Genomic DNA, 24,317 nt, shown 5'->3' with positions numbered 1-24,317 from the left:
GTGGGACTACAACTGGAGGTCATGAGTTAAGGGTGAAAGGTGAAATGTTTAAGGGCAACATGAGGGGAAACTCCTTCACTCAGAGGATGGTGAGAGTGTGGAATGAGCTGCCAGCACAGGTGGTTCTTGCAAGCTCTACTTCAATGTTTAAGAAAAGTTTGGATCGGTACAGGGATGGTAGGGGAATGGGGTGGTTTGGTCCCAGGGCAGGTCGATGGGAATAGGCAGTTGAAATGGTTTCAGCATGGCCTAGGACCTGTTTCTGTGCTCTATGACACTATGACCCTATTTGCTTCCATCTGGCCGATATCCTCTTGAACATTTCCTATCAAGCAGACAGAGGAGAGTGTAGATGCTGGACTCCAGAGCAACACAAAATGCTGGAGGAACTTTGCATGTCAGACAGCATCTGTGGGGAGAAATGGACAGATGATGTCTCCTCTCTCCCGGTGAAATGGAGACACATCTTTTTCCCTTATTAGGGAGAGAGAGAGAGAGAGCCTGTGGAATGTCGAGTACCAGGTGAATGATTAGTCTTTGGGTTACGGCAAGTCTGTGTCTTTATTGATGTTTGAGTGCTCGGTGGAGGAAACTGATGCATTGTTTTGCTAGTGGGGGAGGGAGGGGTTGTTTTTGCTAGTGGGGGAGGGAGGGGTTGTTTTTGCTGGTGGGGGAGGGAGGGGTTGTTTTTGCTGGTGGGGGAGGGAGTGGTTGTTGCTGTGCTGCTGCTTGTGTGTGGGAGGGGGAGATGGGGGGCTTTGGGATTCTAACATTTAACATTCTTTGGGGACTCTGTTTTTGTAGATGGTTGCGAAGAAAAAGAATTTCCAGATGAATATTGTATACATTTCTCTGACATGAAATGTACCTGTTGATGTTTCAGGTTGAGATTCTTCATCTGGATTGAAGGGAAGTGAAAATGGCCGGTGTAGAGAGATGCGGCAGGGCTGGGGGTGAAGGCAGTGACACAAATGGGCAGGTGATGGGCGGATCCAGGTGTTGGGGGGGCATGGGGGACGTGATAGGCAGATGGGGAAAGGTGTGACACCAGAATCTGGCAGGTGATTGTTGGAAGTGACAGAGGGGTGAAGATGATGGAATCTGATTGGAAAGGAAGCCGCACACGGATTAAAGAGAGGGAGGTGTGGAGGGCAGAGGGGGCATTGGGAGGAAGGACATAGTGCAGGTGATAGGCAGATGGCGAAGAGGGGAAAGAGATATAGCGAGTGGATCAAGGCAGATCAGGATGTGAATACTGTGGACAAAGGAGGAGCAGCTTACCTGAAACTGAAGAATTCACTGTTAATGCTGACAGTCTGTGATCTACACAGACATAATATTAGCTGCTGTTTCTTTTGTCTGTCTTCTTATCAAGTACCTTTCGCATTTTCCCTCCACCAATCATGATTATGTAAAAGTCTACAAGGCCACCTTCAGCTTCCCAAGCCCCAGAAGAAAAATGTCAAGTCTATCCAGTCCTTCCTTATAACTCAAGAGTCAGAGCCAGAGGGGGCCATGAGAAGGCTTTGGCAGACAAAATGAAGGAAAACCCCCAAGGCATTCTGCAAGTTTGTGAAGAGCAAGATGATAAGACATGAGAGAATAAGACAAAACAAGTGTGAAAGTGGAAAAGCTGTGAATGGAACCAGAGGAGATAGTAGAGGTACGTAATGAGTACTTTGCTTCAGTATTCACTATGGAAAAGGATCTTGGTGATTGTAGGGATGACTTACAGTGGACTGAAAAGATTGAACATATAGATATTAAAGAAGAGGATCTGCTGGAACTTTTGGAAAGCATCAAGTTGGTTAAGTCACCGGGACCAAGCAAGATGTACCGCAGGCTACTGTGGGAGGTAAGGGAGGAAATTGTTGAACCTCTGCTGATAATCTTTGCATCATCAATGAGGACAGGAGAGGTTCTGGAGGATTGGATGGTTGCGGATGTTGTTCCATTATTCAAGAAAGGGAGTGGAGTTAGCCCAGGAAATTATAGCTCAGTGAGTCTTACTTTAGTGGTTTGGTAAGTTGATGGAGAAGATCCTGAGAGGTAGGATTTATGAACATTTGGAGAGGCATAATATGATTAGGAATAGTCAGCATGGCTTTGTCAAGGGCAGGTCATGCCTTATGAGCCTGATCGAATTTTCTGAGGATGTAACTAAACACATTGATGAAGGTAGAGCAGTGGATGTAGCATATATGGATTTCAGCAAGGCATTTGTTAAAGTACCCCATGCAAGTCTTATTGAGAAAGTAAGGAGGCATGGGATCCAAGGGGACATTGCTTTGTGGAGTGGTTGTAGATGGGTCACATTCTGCATGAAGGTCGGTGACCAATGGAGTGGATCAGGGATCTGTTCTGGGGTCCCTACTCTTCATGATTTTTATAAATGACCTGAATGAGGAAGGGGTGTGATATGTTAGTAAATTTGCTGATGACACAAAGGTTAGGGGTATTGTGGATAGTGTGGAGCTCAGTCAGAGGTTACAGTAGGACATTGCTAGGATGCAAAACAGGGCTGAGAAGTGTCAGATAGAGTTCAACCCAGGTAAGTGTGAGGTTGTTCATTTTGGTAGGTCAAGTATGATGGCGATACATAGTATTAATGGTTAGACTCTTGGTGGTGTGGAGGATTAGAGGGATCTTGGGGTTCGAGTCCATAGGACACTCAAAGCTGCTGCGCAGGTTGACTCTGTGGTTAAGAAAGCATACAGTGCATTGGCCTTTGTCAATCGTGGGATTGAGTTTAGGAGCAGAGGGGTAATGTTACAGCTATATAGGACCCTGGTCAGACCCCACTTGGACTACAGTGCTCATTTCTGGTCGCCTCACTACCAGAAGGATGTGGAAACTATAGAAATGATGCAGACGAGATTTACAAGGATGTTGCCTGGACTGGAGGGCATGCCTTATGAGAATAGGTTTGAGCGAACTCAGCCTTTTCTCCTTGGAGGATGAGAGGTGACCTGATAGAGGTGTACTAGATGATAAGAGGCATTAATCATGTGGATAGTCAGAGGCTTTGTCCCAGGGCTGAAATGGCTAACATTAGAGGGCAAAATTTTAAGGTGCTTGGAAATAGGTACAGAGGAGATGTCAGGGATACATTTTTTACCTAGAGAGTGGTGAGTGCGTGGAGTGGGCTGCCGGCAATGGTGGAAGAAGCGGATACGATAGGGTCTTTTAAGAGACTCCTGGATAGGTACATGGAGCTTTGAAAAATAGAGGGCTATGAGTAACCCTAAGGTAAGGACATGTTCGGCACAGCTTTGTGGGCTAAAGGGCTTATGATGTGCTGTAGGTTTTCTATGTTTCTATGTCTATGTAAATGTGTGATTGGAAATCCAATTGGGAAATGTTCGATTAGGGTGTAGAATTGTAAACATTCTTGTGGTTTAACTTAATCACATGCTTGCTTGTATTTATAGATAATCACATGCATCCATAAAATAGTTCTGTGAATTTTCCAGTAAATATGGCACAGTTGATTCATACATATTTGTTTTCGGTAGCAGTTGTCACGCTACATATTGCATTGAACTGCCACTGTTCAGTTAACAAATTTCATGTCACATGCCAGTGATAATAAACCTGATTCTGTGAAGAGAGAATATCCAGTGTCATGGTGTGCACTGAACCCAGATACGAAGAAACAACAAAATCCCTTTTGTGCTCCAGGATTTTCTGTTTCTATGTTTCAAACCCTTCAGTCCTAATAATACCTCCATAAATGCATTCTGCACCTTTTCAATTTAATGACATCTTTCCCTGTACCTCGGTGATCAGGACTACACACCATAAGACCACAAGACCATAGATATCGGAGCAGAATTAGGCTATTTGGCCCATTGAATCTGCTTCGCTATTTCATAATTGATTTCCCACCGACCCAGTCTCTTGCCATCTCCTTGTATCCTTTCATGCCCTGGCTAATCAGGATTTTATTAACCTCCACTTTAAATTTATCCATGACTTGGCCTCCACAGCTACCTGTGGCAATTAAATTCCACAAATTCACCACTCTCTGGTTAAAGGAATTGCTCATCATCTCCGTTCTAAATGGATGTCCGTCAATTGTCAGGCTGTATTCTCTGGTCTTAGACTCCCTCACAATAAGAAACATCCTCTCCGCATCCATGTTATTGAGGCCTTTTAACATTAGATAGGTTTCAATGAGTTCCCCTTTATTCTTCTAAACTCCAGTGAGTACAGGCCCTGAGCCATCACATGCTCCTCAGATGAAAAACCTTTCAATCCCAAAATCATTTTTGTGAGTCTCCTTTAAACCTTCTCCAACATTAGCGCATGTTTTCCTAGGAAAGAGGCCCAAAACTGTGCAGAATACTCCACGTGAGGCCTCACCAGTGCTTTATGAAGCCTTATCAACACCTAGGTGGTTCGTATCTACATCAGTTTTAACATGATATCCCAACTCGTGCACTCAGTGATCCAACTGATGAAGGCAAGTGTGAAAAATGCTTTCTTTGTTATGCTGTACTGCTGCCACTTTCAAGGGGCTCTAGCTTTGTACCCCTCGCTCTCTCTGTTCTACAGCACTGTCCAAAGCTTGCCTTTTGCTGTATATATTATGGTCTGGTTTAACTTCCCAAACTATGACACTTTGTACTTATCTGAGTACAGGAAGTAGACAGAGCACCAACTGAAATGGTGTCATAACAACAACCAATCCTTCAATGCCATCAAAACAAAAGAGTTGTTCATTGATTTCAGGATGAAGCAGTGTACATAGTGCATCAATGATGTAGAGGTTGTGGAAGTTGAGACCTTCAAGTTCCTAGGAGTGATCATCAACATCCTATCCGGTTCTAACCATGTGGACGTAATGGACAAGAAAGCTCACCAACTCCTCTACTTCTGTAAGAGACTAAAAATCTTTTGGCATTTTCCCCTCTCCAAGTTTTATTAATGAAATAAAGGAAGTATCTGATCTGGAAGCATCACTGCTTGGTATGGGAACTTCTCTGTTTATGACTGAAAGAAACTGCAGATAACCGTGGACATGTCTCAGTTTATGATGGAAACCATCCTCCCCTCCATAAACTCTGTTTACATTTCTTGCATCCCCCGAAAAGCCACCAGCTCACCTCAGACATTTTCTCTTCACCACAACCCCCCGCTCAAAATCAGGCAGATAATAAAAGCCCGAAAAAGCATGTCACCAGGCTAAAGGACAGCTTCTGTCATCAATATCATTATATCATCACCATGTGCTGTGTTGTATGATGTGGGTGATCATGGTTTTTGACCGTGATTGTTCTTGCCAATATTTTCTGCACAAGTGGCTTGCCATTGGCTTCTTCTGGACAGTGTCTTTACAAGATAGGTGATGCCATCCATTATCAATACTCTTCAGAGATTGTCTGCTAGAGTTAGTGGTCACATAACCAGGACGTGTGATATGCATCAGCTGCTCATCTGACCAACCATCGCCTGCTCCCATAGCTTCACGTGACCCTGATCAGGGCCGGGGGTGGGGGGGGGGGGGGTTGTGGTCACTTACCAGATGCTACAGTTTACCCAAGATTCACCCGCAGGCCAGTGGAGGGAAGAAACACCTTACACCTCCTTTGGTAGAGACGTATCTCCGGCTCGCCATTCACCAGCTTCTATTAGACCTTAGAACAGTTTCCAGTTATAATAAAATTACACCTTGATCTCACAATTTACCTCGCTTTGACATTGGCCACTATTGTCCACCTGCACTGCACTTCTCTGTAAGTGTAACGCTTAATTCTGTATTCTGTTATTGTTTTTTCTTTTACCATCTCAATGCACTTGTCATGAACTGAGCTGTATGAAGAGTATCCAGACAAGTTTTCACATTTGTATCTGTAACAATAATAAACCAATTTACCAATTTCTCCGCAATGAATACAAATGAGCAGTATTCATTTCAGACCTCACCCATCTCCTGTGGCTCCACATGGAGATGGTCACATTATTCCTTATTATCCCTCGAGTTACCCTTGCTCTTAATTTAATTGGAGAATATTTTAGGATTGTCTCATCTGCCAATGCTGTCCTTTTACCCTCCTGATTCCTTCTTGTGTTCTCCTACATCCCTTTTACTCCTCAAGCGGTTCACCTGATCCCAACCTATACTTCCTCATTTTTCTTCGCCAGAGCCTCAATATCCCTCTTCAACCAAGATTCCTTCACCTTACAATTTTTTCCCCTTCATTCTAACGGGAGTATACTCTCTCTGAACTCTCATTACCTTTTTTCTACTTGTCTACTTGTTTTCTACAAGGCTCTCACTTGTCAGACTTCTTTTTACTGTCAAACAACCTCTCCTGGTCCACTGCAGCAAGTTCTTGTATAACACCATCAGAATTAGTCTTGTCCCAATGTAGGAATGTACTGGGAAGCTGGATGGAACCTCAACCCAAATGAATAACTTCACTCACATCACCACTGAAGAAGAGAAGATGTTCTTATTAGTGAGAATTCAGAAATAAGAAGAAGGTGATAACTTTGATGGAATTGTACTATTGGGCTCAAGTAGTCTGTGGGAATTACAGGACCAAATATGTAGGGAGATCACAGATAAGTGTGAAAGAACAACTGGATTTCAGTGGTTGGCATTCTTAACTTCCGTAATATTGACTGGGACTACCATTGTGTTAAAGGTTTGGATGAGTTTGAATTAGTTGTATCCAGAAAAGTTTTCTCAAACAATTTCCCCTGGACAAACAAAAGCCACTAGCCCTCAGTGTTGCATTTGTGGGGGCTGATCTGGGATAGAATTCTGTGGATGCCGTGTGACCACTCTGCTTAAATAAAGTACAGTTGGGATGGCGGCAGCTGCTTTTCGGTGCTGGTGTGTGGCTGCGAAGGTGGCAGAGAGCAATGCGTGTGTGTTGAGGGGGTGGAGACTAGTGTACCAGATGAAGTGCTATTTCGAGGTTTGAGTGCGGTTAAAACTTTGGGCAAAGTGGAAATTGTATCGCGGAACTTTGATTTTGAGGCAGGTACGGATATAATGTTAGTGCAGATGAGTGAGGACATAACAGGTGGAGTTGCCAGAGGAGATTGGCATCCCCAGAGAGGTGGGGCCATGGCATCTGCAGAGTGTCGGGGAGGGAGGGGCCAAAGCTCAGAGAGCAGAGTTGCCAGCAGAGGTGGGAGGAGATCCTAGGGAACGGATTCTTTCGGTGCTGCAGGATGAAGGGAAGGAGTGGTGAGATTTGGGAAAGTTGGTCTGATCCCATTCCACAGTGAAAGGCGAGAGTTCTGAGTTGGCCTCTGCACTTACCTCCTTGGCGAGAAGGGTAGAGGGGCCCTGCCAGAAGACAAGAGTTTTCTCGGGGATAACGTCCACTCCCGAGGGTGAAGAGGATTATAAGACATAGGTAGAGCAAACGTCGCAGTTGTTAAGTGGGAGGACTCTGTCAACAGGGTGAGATCCTCAGTTGTAGCCCCCGGTGGGAATGGGAGAGGAGCCAGCTCCACCTGGCAACTGATAAAGGAGGTGGTGGCTGAGCTGAGGACAGAGGGGTCAGTAGGGAGGGCTTCGCCCCCCAAAGGACGGACAGCGCAGGATGCTGTGAGTACCGGGAGGTCTGCGAGAAGAGGGGTGGCTGGTATCATGTGCTATAACTGTAGGGAAGAGGGGCACTTCCAGAGAGACTGTGAGAGGCAGGGGGTGTGCGATAATTGCGGAGAGGAGGGCCACTTCTGGCAGGAATGTGAGTGGCCGGGAATCCTCTAGGAGGGCAAGTCCTTGGGTATCTAAGAAGGGAGAGGTGTCGGGAAACTTAGAGAGAGCCCAGTGAGGGAACAGCCTGGTGTCTTTTGCTGAACACGTTCCCAGCAATGAACCAAGGGACCCCCGAAATCAAAAGAATCAATTCCGGAAGGATTAGTGGAACCCTGCTCTAGCGTGTCATTACAGATAAAGGGAATCTATGCTAAAGCCATACTCGACACCTGGTCGCAGGTCACGCTACTATACCATTTGTTTTAGAACCAGTACTTAAAGCATTTGCCATTGACCCTATTCCGTGTACTGGAGATTTGGGGCATCCGTGCTAGGGATTATCCGTATGATGGGCATTTGTCAGTGAAACTGGAGTTTTCAGAAGCTAATGTGGGAGTGTCCAAAGTTTTGGAAACGTTAGTGCTGGCTTGTCTGGACCCAGCTGAGATGGTGGGGGGAGGAGGGTGCTTCAATTCTGGTGGGGACCAACACCCCTGTGTTGCGGAGGCCCATGGGGGCCTGCCAGGAGCGGGCGAGTGAGAACCATTTGGTGACCCGGGCCGTTCACTCAATGTTTCATGCTGCTTTTGAGTAAGGATGGCGCCGCCCTGCACTAGAGACTGAATTTAAACAAAGGACTCAGAGAGTGGTAGCTGTGTGGAACGAGCTTCCAGTAGAAGTGGTAGAGGCAGGTTCGATTTTGTCATTTAAAAAAAAATTGTATAGGTATATGGACAGGAAAGGAATGGACGGTTATGGGCTGAGTGCTGGTAGGTGGGACTAGGTGAGAGTCAGCATTTGGCATGGAATAGAAGGGCTGAGATGGCCTGTTTCCGTGCTGTAATTGTTATATGGTTACATGGACTGTGTGGTGCACTCAGTTCAAGCCTGTGATAGTAAGACCTGGGAAAGTAGCGAGAGTGATGGGAACCCCCAGATTTCCCAGAGTGCCTGATGGCGAGGAGGGGGGCATACAATTTCCGGCTGGGGTGCTGGTGAGGCCCAAAATGCAGAGGCCCTCATTGGTACAGGCGAAGTGGATAGCTGTGAGTGTCAGGGACACTATGAAGAGGGAAATCACCTTTAAGAGAGGGATGCCGCTGGTGCATTTGTTCCCGGTGACGGTAATGTCTAGCACCCCTGTGAGGACTACTGGGGGGGGAGGGGGGGAAGGATTGGAAAACAGAGGAAAGCTGACTGCTGAGGCCTTTAACTTTGGGGATTCTCCTATGCCACCGGAGTGGAAATGCAGGCTGTGGAGAAGATGTCGAAGCTGGAAGATGTTTTTTTCTCTTGGCAAGTTTGATGTGGGTTGTTCCAAGAGCACTCGCCATACCATCCAAGTGACTGAGGACACCCCGATCAGAGAGAGGTCACGGTGACTGACCGCAGATGTGGGAGACGTGCGGCAGCACTTGTACAAGTTCAAGGAAGCTGGAATCATCACTGAGTTCTGAAGCCCCTATGTGTCCCCAATAGTAGTGGCCCGGAAGAAGAACGGAAAGGTACGCGTGTTTGTGGACTATAGGACCTTGAACCGGCGCACTGTCCCTGACCAGTATACGGTCCCGATGGTCAAAGACACTTTGGCCTGTCTGAGTGGAGCGAAGTGGTTCAGTGTGCTGGAGTTGAGCAGTGGATATGACCAGATCCCAATGAGTGAGGCTGACAAAGAGAAGATGGCATTTATATGCCCTCTGGGGTTTTTCCAGTTCAAAAGGATGCCCCAGGGCATATCGGGAGCCCCTGCCACCTTCCAGAGGGTCATGGAGAAGATAGTGGCGGATATGAATTTGCTTGAAGTGTCGTTGTATTTGGTGGATTTGGTAGTGTTTGGAGCCACCTTAGAAGAACACGAAGCGAGGCTACTGAAGGTGCTAAGTCAACTGAAGGAGAAAAGATTAAAGATCTCCCTGGAAAAGTGCCAGTTCTGCAAGATGTCTGTTAGCTATGTTGGACACATAATCTTGCTGTTTGGAGTAGCTACAGACCCGGCTAAGATAGAAGCGGTGACCACGTGGCTGAGGCCCCTGACTGTGAGCACTCTGCGCTCGTTCTTGGGGTTCTGTGGTTATTATCGGAGATTCGTGAAGGGCTACGCCAAGGTGAGTCACCCCTTGAACCAGCTTCTGCGTGGTTACCCTCCCTTGGGGAAGACAGGAAAAGGGGGACGGGAGGTTGGAGAATATCTCAACCCGTTGGAGCCCTTCAGACAGAGGTGGGATGCAAAATGTGAGGAGGCTTTTAAATCGCTGGAAGAGCTGCTGACCCAGGCACCAGTGCTGGCTTTTGCAGACCCCCGATTACCCTATGTACTACACACCAATGCCAGCCAAGAGGGATTAGGGGCCATCTTGTTTCAAGATCAGGGCACTGGGTTGAGACCTGTCGCATTTGTCAGCCGGAGTTTGTCGCCCTCCGAGAGAAACTATCACACCAATAAATTGGAATTCCTGGCATTGAAGTGGACGGTGGTAGATAAGCTGAGTGACCATCTCTATAGGGCCAAGTTTGAGGTAAGGACCGACAACAACCTGCTTACTTATATCCTGACTTCGGCGAAACTGGAAGCTACAGGCCATTGGTGGTTGGTGGCCTTGTCGGTATATGATTTCAGCCTGAAGTACCGGTCGGGGAGCAGGAATGTCGATGCGGATGCTTTATCACAACAGGAACATGAGGAACAGGAGACAGGCGAGGAGTGGGAGAGTGTTCCTGCCCCTGGGGTGAAAGCCATGTGTCAGTTTGCTATCACCGTGAAGGCTGAGGAAAAGGTGAGACCACAGTGAGCAGTGGACCCATTGGGAGCTTCTGATGATGCTCTACCCCCGGTTTACTGTGACCTGGCTGTACTGAAGAATAAGCAGCTGCCGGAATTAAGTCCGGGGGAAGTGGCAGCTGCTCAGTGAGATGACCCGGGCATTGGCACTGCTTGGTGCATGGTGGAAAAGGGAGTTCTGGCGTAGGCAGAGAAGACAAAACACATTTCAGTGCTTCTGTTATTGAGGGAATGGCCTTGACTGAAGTTGAGAAAGCAAGTTTTATATCGGGTAATGTCACCCCCGGACCGACCTTGGTGTTGGCAGTTGGTCCCGCCTGAGAAGTATCGGAAGATTGTGTTGAAGTCCCTGCACGATGGTTCTGGACATTTGGGAGTGGAGAAGACCTATGGATTGCTCAAAGACTGGTTTTACTGGCCCCGAATGAAGTTGGAGGTGGAAGAGTATTGCAAGTCGTGCATTCACTGCATACGCCGGAAGACGCTGCCTGTGCAGGCTGCTCCATTGTCACACTTGCAAAGTGAGGGGCCATTGGACCTGGTGTGTATGGATTTCTAGGTCATAGAACCCAATGCCAGCAATACGGCGAATGTCTTAGTCATCACAGACCACTACGCCAGGTATGCTGAAGTGTTCCCCACCAAGGATCAAAAGGAGACTACGGTGGCTGTGGGAGAAGTATTTTGTGCATTATGGCCTTCCCCGGTGGATACATAGTGACCAGGGACGAGACTTTGGCAGTAAGCTCATCTACGAGTTTCTGGGTATGCTGGGGGTTGAGAAATTGAGGACCATGCCCTGTCATCCACAGGGCAATCCCCAGCTGGAGAAGTTTAATTGGACGCTGTTAGACATGCTCGGAAGTCTGGAGATTAGCAAAAAGAGCCAATGGAGTCAACATATTGAACATCTGGTTCACTGTTACAACTGTACCCGAAATGAAGCTACTGGATAGTGACCCTATTATTTGATGTTTGGGCACGAGGCAAGGTTGCCCATTGACCTCTGTTTTGGGACGGATGCGGGTGAAGTATTGCCGAAGCCCTACTTGAAGTATGTATCTGATATGAAGAAAGAACTACAAAGGGCTTATGAGTTGCCTAGGGAGGCGGTTGCCAAGCAGAATCGGGGAAATAAGAAGAGGTATGACCAGAAGGTGAAGTTCTCCCAACTCCTGCTGGGAGATCGAGCCCTCATAAGGAATATGGGATTACTTGGGAAGCACAAGATGGCTGATCGCTGGGCAGGCACGCCCTATGTGGTGGAGAGACATTTGCCCAACTTACCAGTTCTCCGAGTGCGGCCCAAGGATGGGAAGGGGCCTGTCAAGATTCTGATAAATTCTGCGCCTAGTACCAGGACTCTGTGTCCACGCAGGGTGGAGGAAAATCCCAGCCCGGGAGAAGAGGGCCCGGGTCCAGTCTCTGTGAGGGATACTGACTTGGAATGATGACTTGGAAGATTACTGCATGCTTCTGTTCGCTGATGTCCCTGTGATGGAGGAGGACCCTTTCATCACTGGGTTAGACTGGGTAAGGGGGGGGGGCTAGTGATGAGAAGTTGGAGGTACCACCAAGTGCTAGAGAGGAGGATGTGGGACCCGAGCGAGAGATAGCAGGTTCCGAGGTGCAGAGGGGCTTGGGTGACCGCTCGCAGAAGGGTTTGCGTCATAGTGCCCACGAGTCTCAAGTATTGTCCAATGTGGAGGAGTTAGAAAAGGGCGTGCACAGATCTCAGAGAAGTAGGCACCCCCCAGATAGGTTGGCCTATGTAGCACCTGGGGAACAGGGTGTGATCTCCACTGTTTTGGGGAGTTCTGCCACTGCTTTCTGCACTTGAATTGGGCTGTGTGTTCTGCAGGAAGGGTTGGCGAATTATCTGAACGTCATGAGCGCATGACTTAATTCAGTGGGATAAGAATGTAGGGTTCTCAGACTATTAATTGTAATGTTAACTATTAACTGCATATATAAAATGGCTTCTCGTAGCATTATAATGAAATGGCTTCATTGTATGTAACTGATGATGTAATGCTCTGCTTAGTTGAAATGCTTGGGTTATAATTATTGATAATGGAGGAAATAACCAATGGAAGCGATATTATTCTATCTGTATGTGTGGGAACCTGGAGTCAGTGTGCGGGGTTTTCAGGAGGAGAACTGGAGAGGAAGGGTGTTCTGGACATGTTCTGGTCAACCACCGAGGTTGGTCCCAGGTGGCAGGTTGAGGAGTTCGGAAAAGATCGAATGGTGGACAGAAGGCTTTGATAATTGAGCTCCAATGATTGCGCATGAACTGATTGAACTCTGATAAGTTTTGGTGCCCTTTTCTTTCTTTTTTATATTGTATCACTATTAATTACCTAGTTCCAGTAAGATTTGTAAAGTGTAAACTGTAAAACGTACATTGTGTGCTGCCTGATATTGTATGTGTGAGTTTGTAACAGTGTGCATTACACAGCATCTATGCAAACGGGAGACTCGGTTTGGCGGGTGGACGGATTTTCCCCTCAACAAACACAAGCCGATAGACCTAAGTTAGTCTGAAATTAAACCAAAGCCAATTTTCTTTGGTATAGAACGGAACAGGCTTTGAATGGAAAATCCTACAAAAGGAAATGGACTCAAACCAGTACATCATGAGTAAAGCCCTCCCAAATAATGAGTACATCTACATGAAACACTGTCATAGGAAAGCAGCATCCATCCTCAGAGATCCCCACCACCCAGATCATGCTCTCTTGTTGCTGCTGTCATCACGCAGAAATGCACAAGACCCTCAGAACCCACATCACTCGGAACAGTTACTACCCTCAACCATCAGGCTGTTGAATAAAAGGGGATAACTACACTCACGCCCCGTCACTGAAATGCTCCTACAATCAATAATCTAACTTCAATGACTCTTTATCTCATTACCTCGTGCTCTTGTTAATAATGACTATTTATTTATATTTGCATTTGCACGGTTTGTTGCCTTCTGCACTCTGGTTGATCTTCCATTGAATATGTTAGAATTACTATTCTATAGATTATCTGAGAAGATGAATTTCAAATCTGTCCATGGTGACATATATGTACTTTGATAATAAAATTTACTTTGAACTTTTAAACAGAGACTACAAAGTTTGACTGGGAGAAGCTGCTTGAAGGTAAAGAGACATCAGACTTGTGGGAGTGACTTAAAATTAAGATGTTCATATTAGATTGGAAGGCAAGTGGCAGGGGTTTCAGGGAAAGCTGGTTCATGAGGGATATTAAGGTCAAGTAAAAGAAAATAACTGGGATCAAGGGAATTACTTGAAGAGTATAATAGATGCAGGGGTACATCAGAGGGAAATCAAAAGAGCAAAAAGATACAGCATGTCTGAAAAGATAAAGGAGAAATTTAAGAAAATCTGTAAGTATATTCAGAGTAAAGAGGTAACTAGGGATATAACAGAGCACCTTAAAGTTCAATACAGTCATCCATATGTGAGCCTTGGGAAATGGGTGGTGCCTTAAGTTAGTATTTCCTTTGAAATTTAACGTGGTGAAGGTAATGGAAAGTAGGGAATGCGGGAAAAATGGTGATGTCTCGGAACATTGTCACATTGCTGGCAGTCTTAAATTTCATGAAATTCCTGAAGTCAATCAAGTGCATCCTCGGATACTGTCGGGAAGTTTAAAAAAGTTACTGGAGTCCTGGAAGTGATATTTATACTATCGGTAACAATAAATGAGATACTGGAAGACTGGAGAGTGTTACTGCCTTTACTGAAGAAAGACTACAAGGAAAAGCCAGGGACTGAGGTGGTGAGTCAAACATTGGTGGGAAAATTATTGGAGAGGACTCTGAGGCACAGGGATCTACCTGCATTTGGAAAAGCAAATACTGATAAGTGATAATTTAGCATAGTTACATGCTTGCAATATTGTGTCTCACAGATGTGATTGAGCTTTTTGAAGAGGCAACTGAGAGGCAGAATGGTTGGCATTGTCTAGATGGAGTTTAGGAAGACATTTGACAATGTTCTGCATGGTAAATTAATCTGGAAACTTGGAACACATGGGCATAAAAGATTCTGCAGATGCTGGCAATCTTGAACAAACAACATGCAAAAAATAGCGGTGGGACTCAGCAGGTCAAGCAGCATCTATGAAGGGGAATAAATAGTCAAAATTTCAGACTGAGAACCTTCAGCAAGACTGGAAAGGAAGGAGACAGAAGCCACAATAAGAAGGTGGGGCAGGTGAAGGAGCACAAGCTGGCAGTTGATGGATGAGACAAGATGAGAGGGAAGGTGGGTGGCTGGGGCAGGGGAGATGAAGTTTGAAGCTATAAGATGTCAGGACAGAAGAAGGAATTTAATAGGATAGATCTCAGAAGATCTATCCTCCTCCCAGCATATTGATACAATTACAAAGAGGGCACAGCAGTGGAAATATTTTATTATCAGTTTGAGGAGATTTGATACGTCACCAAAGACTCTAGCAAATGTTTACAGATGTGCCAAGGTGAGCATTTTAACTGGCTGCATCACTGTATGATATGGAAGGGCCACTGTACAGGATTGGAGAAGCTGCAGAAAGTTGTGAATTTAGCCAGCTCCATCATGGACATTAGCCTAAGCACTATTGAGGACACCTTCAAAAAGCAAAGCACAACACATGCCCTGTTCTCATTGCTTCCAGCAGAGAGAAGGTACAGGATTCTGAAGACACACACTTAACATTTTATGAATAGCTTCTTCCCCTCTGTCATCGGATTTCTGAACAGAAAGTGAAACCATGAACACGACCTCACTATTTCTACTCTCCGTTTTGTACAAGCTATTTCATTTTGATATGTATTTATTCTGAAAATTCTTTGTATATTTTATGTATTGCACTGTACTGCTGCCACAAAACAACAAATTACATTATTTATATCAGTGATAATAAACCTAATGCTGATTCTGAGAACACTAGCCACAGAAGAATGGAAAGATGGAGAGGAACCATGGGGAGATGATGGACAGGAGAGCAGAAGAGATGGGGTGAGAGGGAACCAGAATGGGGAATGAAAAAAGAGAAGGGGGTAAAGAGTTTAATTATGGACAGAGAAATCAATGTTCATAATATCAGGTTGAAAGGTATCCTACCTGAGTTTGGCCTCTTTGTGGAGTACAGGAGGCTATAGACAGAATGAGAGTGGGAAGTCAGATTGTAATGGGTGATCTTGTATTTTGCAGCAAACAGAGCAAATCCGCTTGATGAAGCAGTCCCCCAGTCAGCGTGAGATCTTACTGATGTAGAGGAGACCATACTGGGAGAACCACATGCAATAGATGACCCCAAAAGATTTGCAGATGAAGTGCTGTTCCATCAGGAAGGACTATTTAGAGCCCTGAAAAGTGGTGAGGGAGGAGGTCTAGAGGCAGGTGTACACTTACAAGATTATGTGCCAGGAGGGGAATCATTGGAGAGAGACAAGTGGACAAGGAAGTCACATAGAGAGTGATCATTATGGAAAGTGGAGAGTGGGGGTGAGCAAATATTTACTTCATTGTATGATCCTGTTGTAGATGGGGGAATTTTGGAGAATAATGTGCTGGATACAGAAGATTGTGCATGATAGGTAAGGACAAGATTAACCCTATCCCTGTTATGACAATGGGATGATCACATGAGAAATTGAGGAGATGCAGGTGAGAGCAGCGTCAATTACTGTGGAAGGGAATCACAATTCTTTGTAGGACATCTCAGCTGTTCTAGAATGGAAAACCTCCTCCTGAGAACAGGTGCAGTGGTGGCAGAGGGACTGAGAGAAGGGAATACTGTTTTTATAAGGTAGGGCTGAGAAGAGGTATAGTCAAGATAACTGAAAGTTAGTAGGCTTGTAAAAGACGCCTATCTCCAGAGATGGAACAGAGCAATCGAGAAAGGGGATTGAGATGTCAGAGATGGTTCAGCTTCTTTATTCAGCCCCCCCCCCCCCCCCATCTGCTCCTCACCTGCTCTCAGCGATTACCTGCTCGGTTATTGATGCACCATCAATAACTCACTCTGAGACGTAAAAGCGAGGTATCGGCTTTTATTGACTGGAAGAAGGAACAAGCAGTGAGTGACCACCATACTACATCCTGGAGACTGAGAGGCCGGGCTCAGACCTCCATCACCTTTATACAGGGGTCTGTGGGAGGAGCCACAGGAGCAGTCATCAGGGGGCATGTCCAGACAGGTATATGTAGTTCACCACAGTTATATTCCTTCTCCTCCCCCCAACCTTGTTATTCTGGCTCCCCCTACCTTCCTTTCCAGTCCTGATGAATAGTTTCAGTTTGACACCAACTGTTTATTCCCCTCATTTGCTGCTGCCTGAATTGCTGAGTTCCTCCAGCATTCATCTGCTTTGTCATTAGATCATATGAGATCCAGCATGAGCTTGCCACTCGGATACAAAACTGGCACATTGGAAGGAGTCAGAGGGTGTTGGTGGAGGGTTGTTTTTCAGACTGGAGGCCGGTTACCTCTGGTGTGTTGCAGGGGTCGGTACTGGGTCTTTTATTGTTCATCACCTATACCAATTATTTCCGTGAGTATGGTGTTGGCATGTTTGGAAAGTTTGTGGATGACATTAAAATTGGTGGGATAGTGGACAGTGAAGATGATTACCAGATTGTGATCAACTAGAGTGAGTGGATCAAATTTGAACAAATGCAAAGGATTGCAGTTTGGTAACTTCAACCAGGTCAGGAATTAAATAGTAAATGGGATGGCCCTAGGGATTTTTTTTAGAACAGAGAGATCTAGGGTTACCAATACACTGTTCATTAAAAGTGATGACACAAATAGACAGGATGCTGAAGAATGTGTTTGGCACACCTTCTGAGCTGCGTATGCAGGGCCATTAATATTATCTAGGATCCCACCCATACACCCAGCTTCCTCTTTGACTTTACACCATTAGGCAGGAACCGCCGGTGCATAAAAGCAAGAACAGTCAGAATGGGTAAACAGCTTCTGAACTCCCTGCCACATCACATCTGACATTTCACTATTAATTTGTTCTGTGCCTTACAATATTTAATGTCTGCCCTTACTTTGTTTATTTATGCTTAATTCATTTGTAGATTAAATTCTTATTTTCCGAAGTTATTGTGTATTATATGAGTGTTAATTGTACTTTTGTGCTTTATACCCTGCTCCAGAGAAACATTGTCTTGTTTGACGATATACATGGATATAGCTAAAAGACAATAAACTCAACTTGACACTCGCTTTCATTCTAGAAAACTAGGACAAACCAATGCTACAAAGCTGGCCCACTTTCCAGTTCAATGACAGTTCTGACATTACTCAAAGTATTGTGCAACAATTAAACCAGAAAGGATATTACCAGGACTGGAGGGTTGAGTTATAAGGAAAAACTAATAGGTGGGGATTTTTTTTCCTAGATCATTGTCGGCTGAGGAGTGACCTTGCAGAGGTATGTAAACTCATGAAGAGTGTAACTAACATGGATGGTCACAGTCCTTTTCCCAGAGGAGAAGGGTGTCAATAGAAAGAGCATAGATTTCAGGTGAGAGGGGTAACACTGTGTGTTGGGGGTGGATATTGATGGCACGGTCGTATAGAGGTTAGCACAAAGCTTTACAGTACAAGCGACCCGGGTGAAATTCCCACCGCTGCCTATGAGGAGTTAGTATTGACATGAAGCGCTGCATCAGGAAAGCAACATCCTTCATCAGAGATTCTCACCATCCGGGCAATGCCATCTTATCACCATTACTATCGGCAGGAGGTACAGGAGCCTTATGTCCTCCTCCACCAGGTTCCAAAACAGCTATTTCCCTTCAGCCATTCAGGTCTCAAACCAACCACCACAATGCTAATCACTACTATCTAGAAACACTAGAGTCATAGTCATGGAGAAGTACAGCATGGAGGCCCTTTGGCCCATCCAGTCTATGCCAAAATCATTTAAACTGCCTTCTCCCATAAACCTCCACCAGGATCAAAGCTCTCCATACCCCAAACATCCATGTACATATCCAAACTTCTCCTAAATGTTGAAACCAAGCTTGCATGCACCATTTTTACTGGTATCTCATCCCCCTCTCACAATCAGCTGAGTGAAGAAGATTCCCCTTAAACTTTTCACCTTTCACCCTTAACCCATGATCTCTGGTTGTAGTCCCACCCAACCTCAGTAGATAAACCCAGCTTGCACTTACCCCTCATAATTTTGAATACCTCTCTCAGATCTCTTCTTAATCTTCTAAGTGAGCAGATTGATCACTTTGCACGAAACTACACTTTGATATTTTTTCTCCTTTTTGTAAAAATTGTACTTATATTTTTCTTGTGAATACTGCTGATACAATTTGACATGCCTGTGGCTGATCATTGCCCTTGTGCACATGAAAATGAACTTATCTATGACTTTGACAGATCAGTTGTCAACGGTGTTAGACTGGAAGAAAATGGGGAATCAGTCTGGAGTGGGAGGAAGACCGTGGAGTCCAACACCAGTGATGCAGGGGGTGCCTTCATGTTTCACAATTTGTCCGTTCTCAGGGAAGAGAGAGAGGAGCTGAGTTTCATGAACGGCCAGAGCCTCTGTGTGAGGTTAAGAGCCTGCTGCTAGCTGGTGATAAGCTAACGCTCAGAGGGACAGTGTTTACTCGTACTCTCTATCAAATGGCGACAGGAAGTGCAAAGAGGCAAAAAAAAACACATGCAAAGCAGAAAATAGATTTGACTTCTGGGTTTCGGAGAGAGAGAGAAGCGGGGTTAGAAAAGAAGCTGATCTGAGGAGAAACAGACAGGAATCATGGAGGCAAACAAATTAAGAGAGGACTGAAATAGGAAGAGAGAGGGAGAGAAAGAGAAAATGTTTGGGTAGGCAGATATAGAGACTGGCCAGATAGAGAACTAAAGGGGATGAGAAAGGGTGAGGGTAAAGTTCAAGATGGTAATTAGTCAACAGCTATTCCAGTTTCAGGGTGTAGACTAGAACGAGGCCAGGGCGTGGCACTCTAAGGCCTGCATGACTGGGAACCTAGATCAGTTCACATACATTTCACTGCCCTAAAAGCAATCAATCATTAAAATCTGACCTTACCCACATAAACAGCAAAGAGATAGACACAGAATGGGCAGAGGAACTCCAATCTGCATATTTTGGTGTGTGTTTCCTTGGCGATTGTCAAAGGGAATATTTCACGTTTTATATCTGGAGTGTACATTGGGACAGCGTATAGCGAACTTCACTTTCTATTCAGTTACTACGGTCCCTGCTCCAGGACCCTTGACGAGAACTGTGGAAATAACGGAGGCCTTAGACAGAGAGAAGTGAAAAACAGAATTCTTTTTGATTAAACTCACGATCTGAGATGGACAGCGTCAGCCAGATGGAGATGAGAAACCACCAGAAGTCCATAGCTCTCCAGCAACTGCAGAGTTTGATAGGACAGGCTTCTGCTTGCAGTTGGTTCTTGGTTGTCAGCCGCCTGCTGAACGTGTATCAGCGTCGTGAGCACATTCAGGAAGCCACGACTTCACGTCAGCGCAGCGGCTTTGACAGTGGGTGTATGTCAGTGACTGATCCCTTCCGCATGAGATGAAGATTTAAAGCGATTATATTTGAAATCATTAATAGTAACATCTCATTTCAAATAGATGACAGAAAGCAACGGAACAACATGTCAGATAATATGGCAAAGCTACTTTTAATGACGTCCCATTATGAAAGCTTAAAAGCAATTGGGCAAAGTCAAAAGGAAATCAGGTTTGACCAACTTATTGAAGTTCTTGAAAGAAGTGACATGTGTTTTGGATAAAGGGGAACGGGGAAACACTATCACTTTGATTTCTGGAAGCCAAGTGATAAAGTGCTGAACCAGACATGTTTGCAGAAACTTTAGGCCTGTGGTATTGGAAACAATGTGTTGATGTGGGTAGAAGATAGGCTGGATAACAGGGACCAATATGGCCATAAAGTTCAAAATCCAAATATATTTTTTGCTTGCATTCACTATCTAAAAAAAAGAACAGAGGACATGGATTAAGGGTGAAGGGGGAAAAGTTTAAAGGGAACATTAGGGGGGCTTCTTCACACAGAGAGTGGTGGGAGTGTGGAATGAGCTGCCAGATGAAGTGGTGAATGCTCACTTTTAATATTTAAGAAAAACTTGGACAGGTACATGGATGAGTGGTGTATGGAGGGATATGGTCCAGGTGCAGGTCGGTGGAACTGGGCAGAAAAATGGTTTGGCACAGCCAAGAAGGGCCAAAAGGCCTGTTTCTGTGCTGTAATGTTCTATGGTTCTATGAGTTTATTGTCATGTGCGCAAGTATGTTTGCAAATTTAAACTTACTTTCAGCCTAAACTCAGACATATAGCATCCTATAAGCAGCATATACAAAACAAAGTATAATTATCCATAAACATGAGAAAATCTGCAGATGCTGGAAATCCAAAGCAACACACACAAAGTACAGGAGGAACTCACAGGTCAAGCAGCATCCATGGAAAAGAGTAAACAGTCATGTTTTGGGGAAAGACCCTTCATCAGGACTGAATGGAGAGTCTCAGACCAAAATGTCAAATGTTGTGGAGATTAGGCCATTTTCCAACTGCTTCAAGATCCAAATGATTGAAGAGAAGTAGCTGTTCGTGTTCACCTATATACTTACTGTAATTCTGTTTTTCCCCTATATTTATTTATCAGGTATTTTATTGTATTGGTATCATAAAGTTGACAAATTTCTCAACATATACCGGTGATATTAAACCTGATTCTGATTCTGATTGAACTTGACCATGCAGGACTTCAAGCTTCTGTACCAACTGCCCAAAGATAGCTGCAGAAAGATGGCTTGGCTGAGATATTGGGGATCTTTGATGATGGATGTTGCCTTCTTGAGGCAGTGCCTCACTGGCAGGGAGGGATGTGCCTGTGCTGTGTTAGACAGATCCCACTGCTTTATGCACCTCCTTACACCTCCATTATGTAAACAGGATACTTTCAACTGTAATTGCTTGTCAGAGTGTCCAGTGACAAGCCAAGCTTTATGTAGGTGGCACACTTCCCTTCTACAGTGTTTGCATCCATGCACGGGGCCTGAAACAAATTATCCAACATGTTTGTGCATGGGAATTAATAAAAGTGCTGATTCTGTCCAACACCATTCATCAATGTAGACTGATGAATGTTCATCTTCTTTCTCTTCCTGAGTCAGGTCTGCAGATTTGCTGATAAGCCTTAAGACAAACAGGAGCAGAATTATACCATTCAGCCAATTGAATCTGCTATGCCATTCAATCATTCCTCTCAATGCCATTCTTCTGCCTTCTCCCTGTTACCTTTGGAGCCCTGACTAATCAAGAACCTATAAACCTCCATTTTAAATACACAGTGACATGGCCTCTGCAGATCACTGTGGCAATGAATTCTGCAGATTCACACCCTTAGGCATCTCCCTCATCTCTGTTACAAAGGGATGTTCTTGCATTCTAAGTTAGTATCCCCCAGTCCTAGACAACCCCACTTATTGGAAACATCCTTTCCATGTCCACTCTATATTCAATATTTTCAGTATTCAAAAGGTTTCAATGAAATCCCCTAATATTGTTCTTAAACTCCATTGAGTATAGGCCCAAGCTATCAAAAGCTCCTTGTACATTAACCATTTCTTTGCCAGCATCATTCTCATGAAATCGGGACCATCTCTAATGCCAAAATATCCGTTCTCAGATAAGGAGCGAAAACTGCTCACAATACCATAAATCCATAAGACAAAGGAGCAGAAGTTGGTCATTCGGCCCATCGAGTCTGCTCCGCCATTTCATCATGAGCTGATCCAATCTCCCCTTTAGTTCCATTCCCCCGCCCTCTCACCATAACCTTTGATGCCCTGACTACTCAGATACCTATTAATCTCTGCCTTAAATACACCCAATGACTTGGCCTCCACTGCCGCCCGTGGCAACAAATTCCATAGATTCACCACGCTCTGGCTAAAAAAATTTTTTTGCATCTCTGTTCTGAATGGGCGCCTTGCAATCCTCAAGTCATGTCCTCTAGTACTAGACTCTCCCACCATGGGAACAACTTTGCCACATCCACTCTGTCCATGCCTTTCAACATTTGAAATGTTTCTATGAGGTCCCCCCTCATTCTTCTAAACTCCAAGGAGTAAAGTCCAAGAGCGGTCAAATGTTCCTCATATGTTAGCCCTCTCATTCCTGGAATCATTCTAGTGAATCTTCTCTGAACCCTCTCCAACGTCAGCACATCCTTTCTTAAATAAGGAGCCCAAAACTGCACACAGTATTCCAAGTGAGGTCCTACCAGTGCCTTATAGAGCCTCAACATCAAATCCCTGCTCCTATACTCTATTCCTCTAGAAATGAATGCCAACATTGCATTCAACTTCTTCACCACCGACTCAACCTGGAGGTTAACATTAAGGGTATCCTGCATGAGGACTCCCAAGCCCTGTTGCATCTCAGAACTTTGAATTCTGTCCCCATTTCCCATCTCTGTGGGTAGCAGACACCAACAGAATAAACAAAATCATTCGTAAGGCCAGTGATGTTGTGGGGGTGGAACTGGACTCTCTGATGGTGGTGTCTGAAAAGAGGATGCTGTCCAAGTTGCATGCCATCTTGGACAATGTCTCTCATCCACTCCATAATGCACTGGTTAGGCACAAGAGTACATTCAGCCAGAGACTCATTCTACCGAGATGCAACACTGAGCGTCATAGGAAGTCATTCCTGCCTGTGGCCATCAAACTTTACAACTCCTCCCTCAGAGTGTCAGACACCATGAGCCAGTAGGCTGGTCCTGGACTTATTTCCACTTGGAATAATTAACTTATTATTATTTAATTATTTATGTTTTAATATTGCTATATTTCTATTCTATTCTTTGTTGGTGTGACTGTAACAAACCCCAATTTCCCTCGGGATCAATAAAGTATGTCTGTCTGTTTGTCTGTTTTTAAATAATAGTCTGCCCATTTATTTCTTCTACCAAAGTGTATGACCGTCCACTTTCCGACATTGTAATTCATTTGCTACTTCTTTGCCCATTCCCCCAATCTATCCAAGTCTCTCTGCAGACTCTCTGTTCCCTCAGCACTACCGGCCCCTCCACCTATCTTTGTATCATCAGCAAACTTAGCCACAAAGTCATCTATTCCATAATCCAAATTGTTGATATACAACGTAAAAAGAAGCGGCCCCAACGCGGACCCCTGTGGAACACCACTGGTAACCAGCAGCTAACCAGAATGGATCCCTTTATTCCCACTCTCTGTTTCCTGCCAATCAACCAAAACTCTATCCACGTATGTACTTTCTCGTAATTCCATGGGCTCTTATCTTGTTTAGCAGCCTCATGTACAGCACCTTGTCAAAGGCCTTCTGAAAATCCAAATACACAACGTTCACTGCATCACCCTAGTCCAGCCTACTTGTAATTTCCTCAAAAAATTGCACTAGATTTGTCAGGCAGGATTTTCCTTTAAGGAAACCATGCTGGTTACCAATAACATTAATAGGTAGAGTTAATGCTGTAAAAATGAATATATTTCCTAGATTGCAATATTTATTCCAAACTTTACCAAAACAATTGCCTCAGAAGTTCTTTCAAGAACTGAATAAATATGTAAGGAAATTTCTTTGGAAAGGAAAGATGTCAAGAATATCATTGGAAAAATTGACATGTAAATTTGATTTAGGAGGGTTACAACTTCCAAATTTTAAGAATTATTATAAAGCAAATCAACTTAGATTTATTGCGTCTTTTTTTGATGAAGAAAAACCGGCATGGATTAGAA

The 24,317-nt window shown here is 44.7% G+C and overlaps 1 protein-coding gene across 1 annotated transcript in view; it reads right to left on the bottom strand.

Moving 5' to 3' along the window:
• Positions 1-20,082, bottom strand: part of LOC140717396 (CD48 antigen-like) — a 52,658-nt gene extending 32,576 nt beyond the window's left edge. The window contains exon 1 of the mRNA XM_073030945.1: positions 19,854-20,082. Within this exon, the coding sequence (XP_072887046.1) occupies positions 19,854-19,908 (55 nt within the window). The 5' untranslated portion in view covers positions 19,909-20,082. The remainder of the gene's footprint in view (positions 1-19,853) is intronic.
• Positions 20,083-24,317: the final 4,235 nt, after the last annotated feature.

Source organism: Hemitrygon akajei, chromosome 27, assembly GCF_048418815.1.
Source record: "Hemitrygon akajei chromosome 27, sHemAka1.3, whole genome shotgun sequence".
Classification (NCBI taxonomy): Eukaryota; Metazoa; Chordata; class Chondrichthyes; order Myliobatiformes; family Dasyatidae; genus Hemitrygon; species Hemitrygon akajei.
Note: the sequence above shows the minus strand (reverse complement) of the source record. Positions and strands in the feature narration are given on the sequence as shown.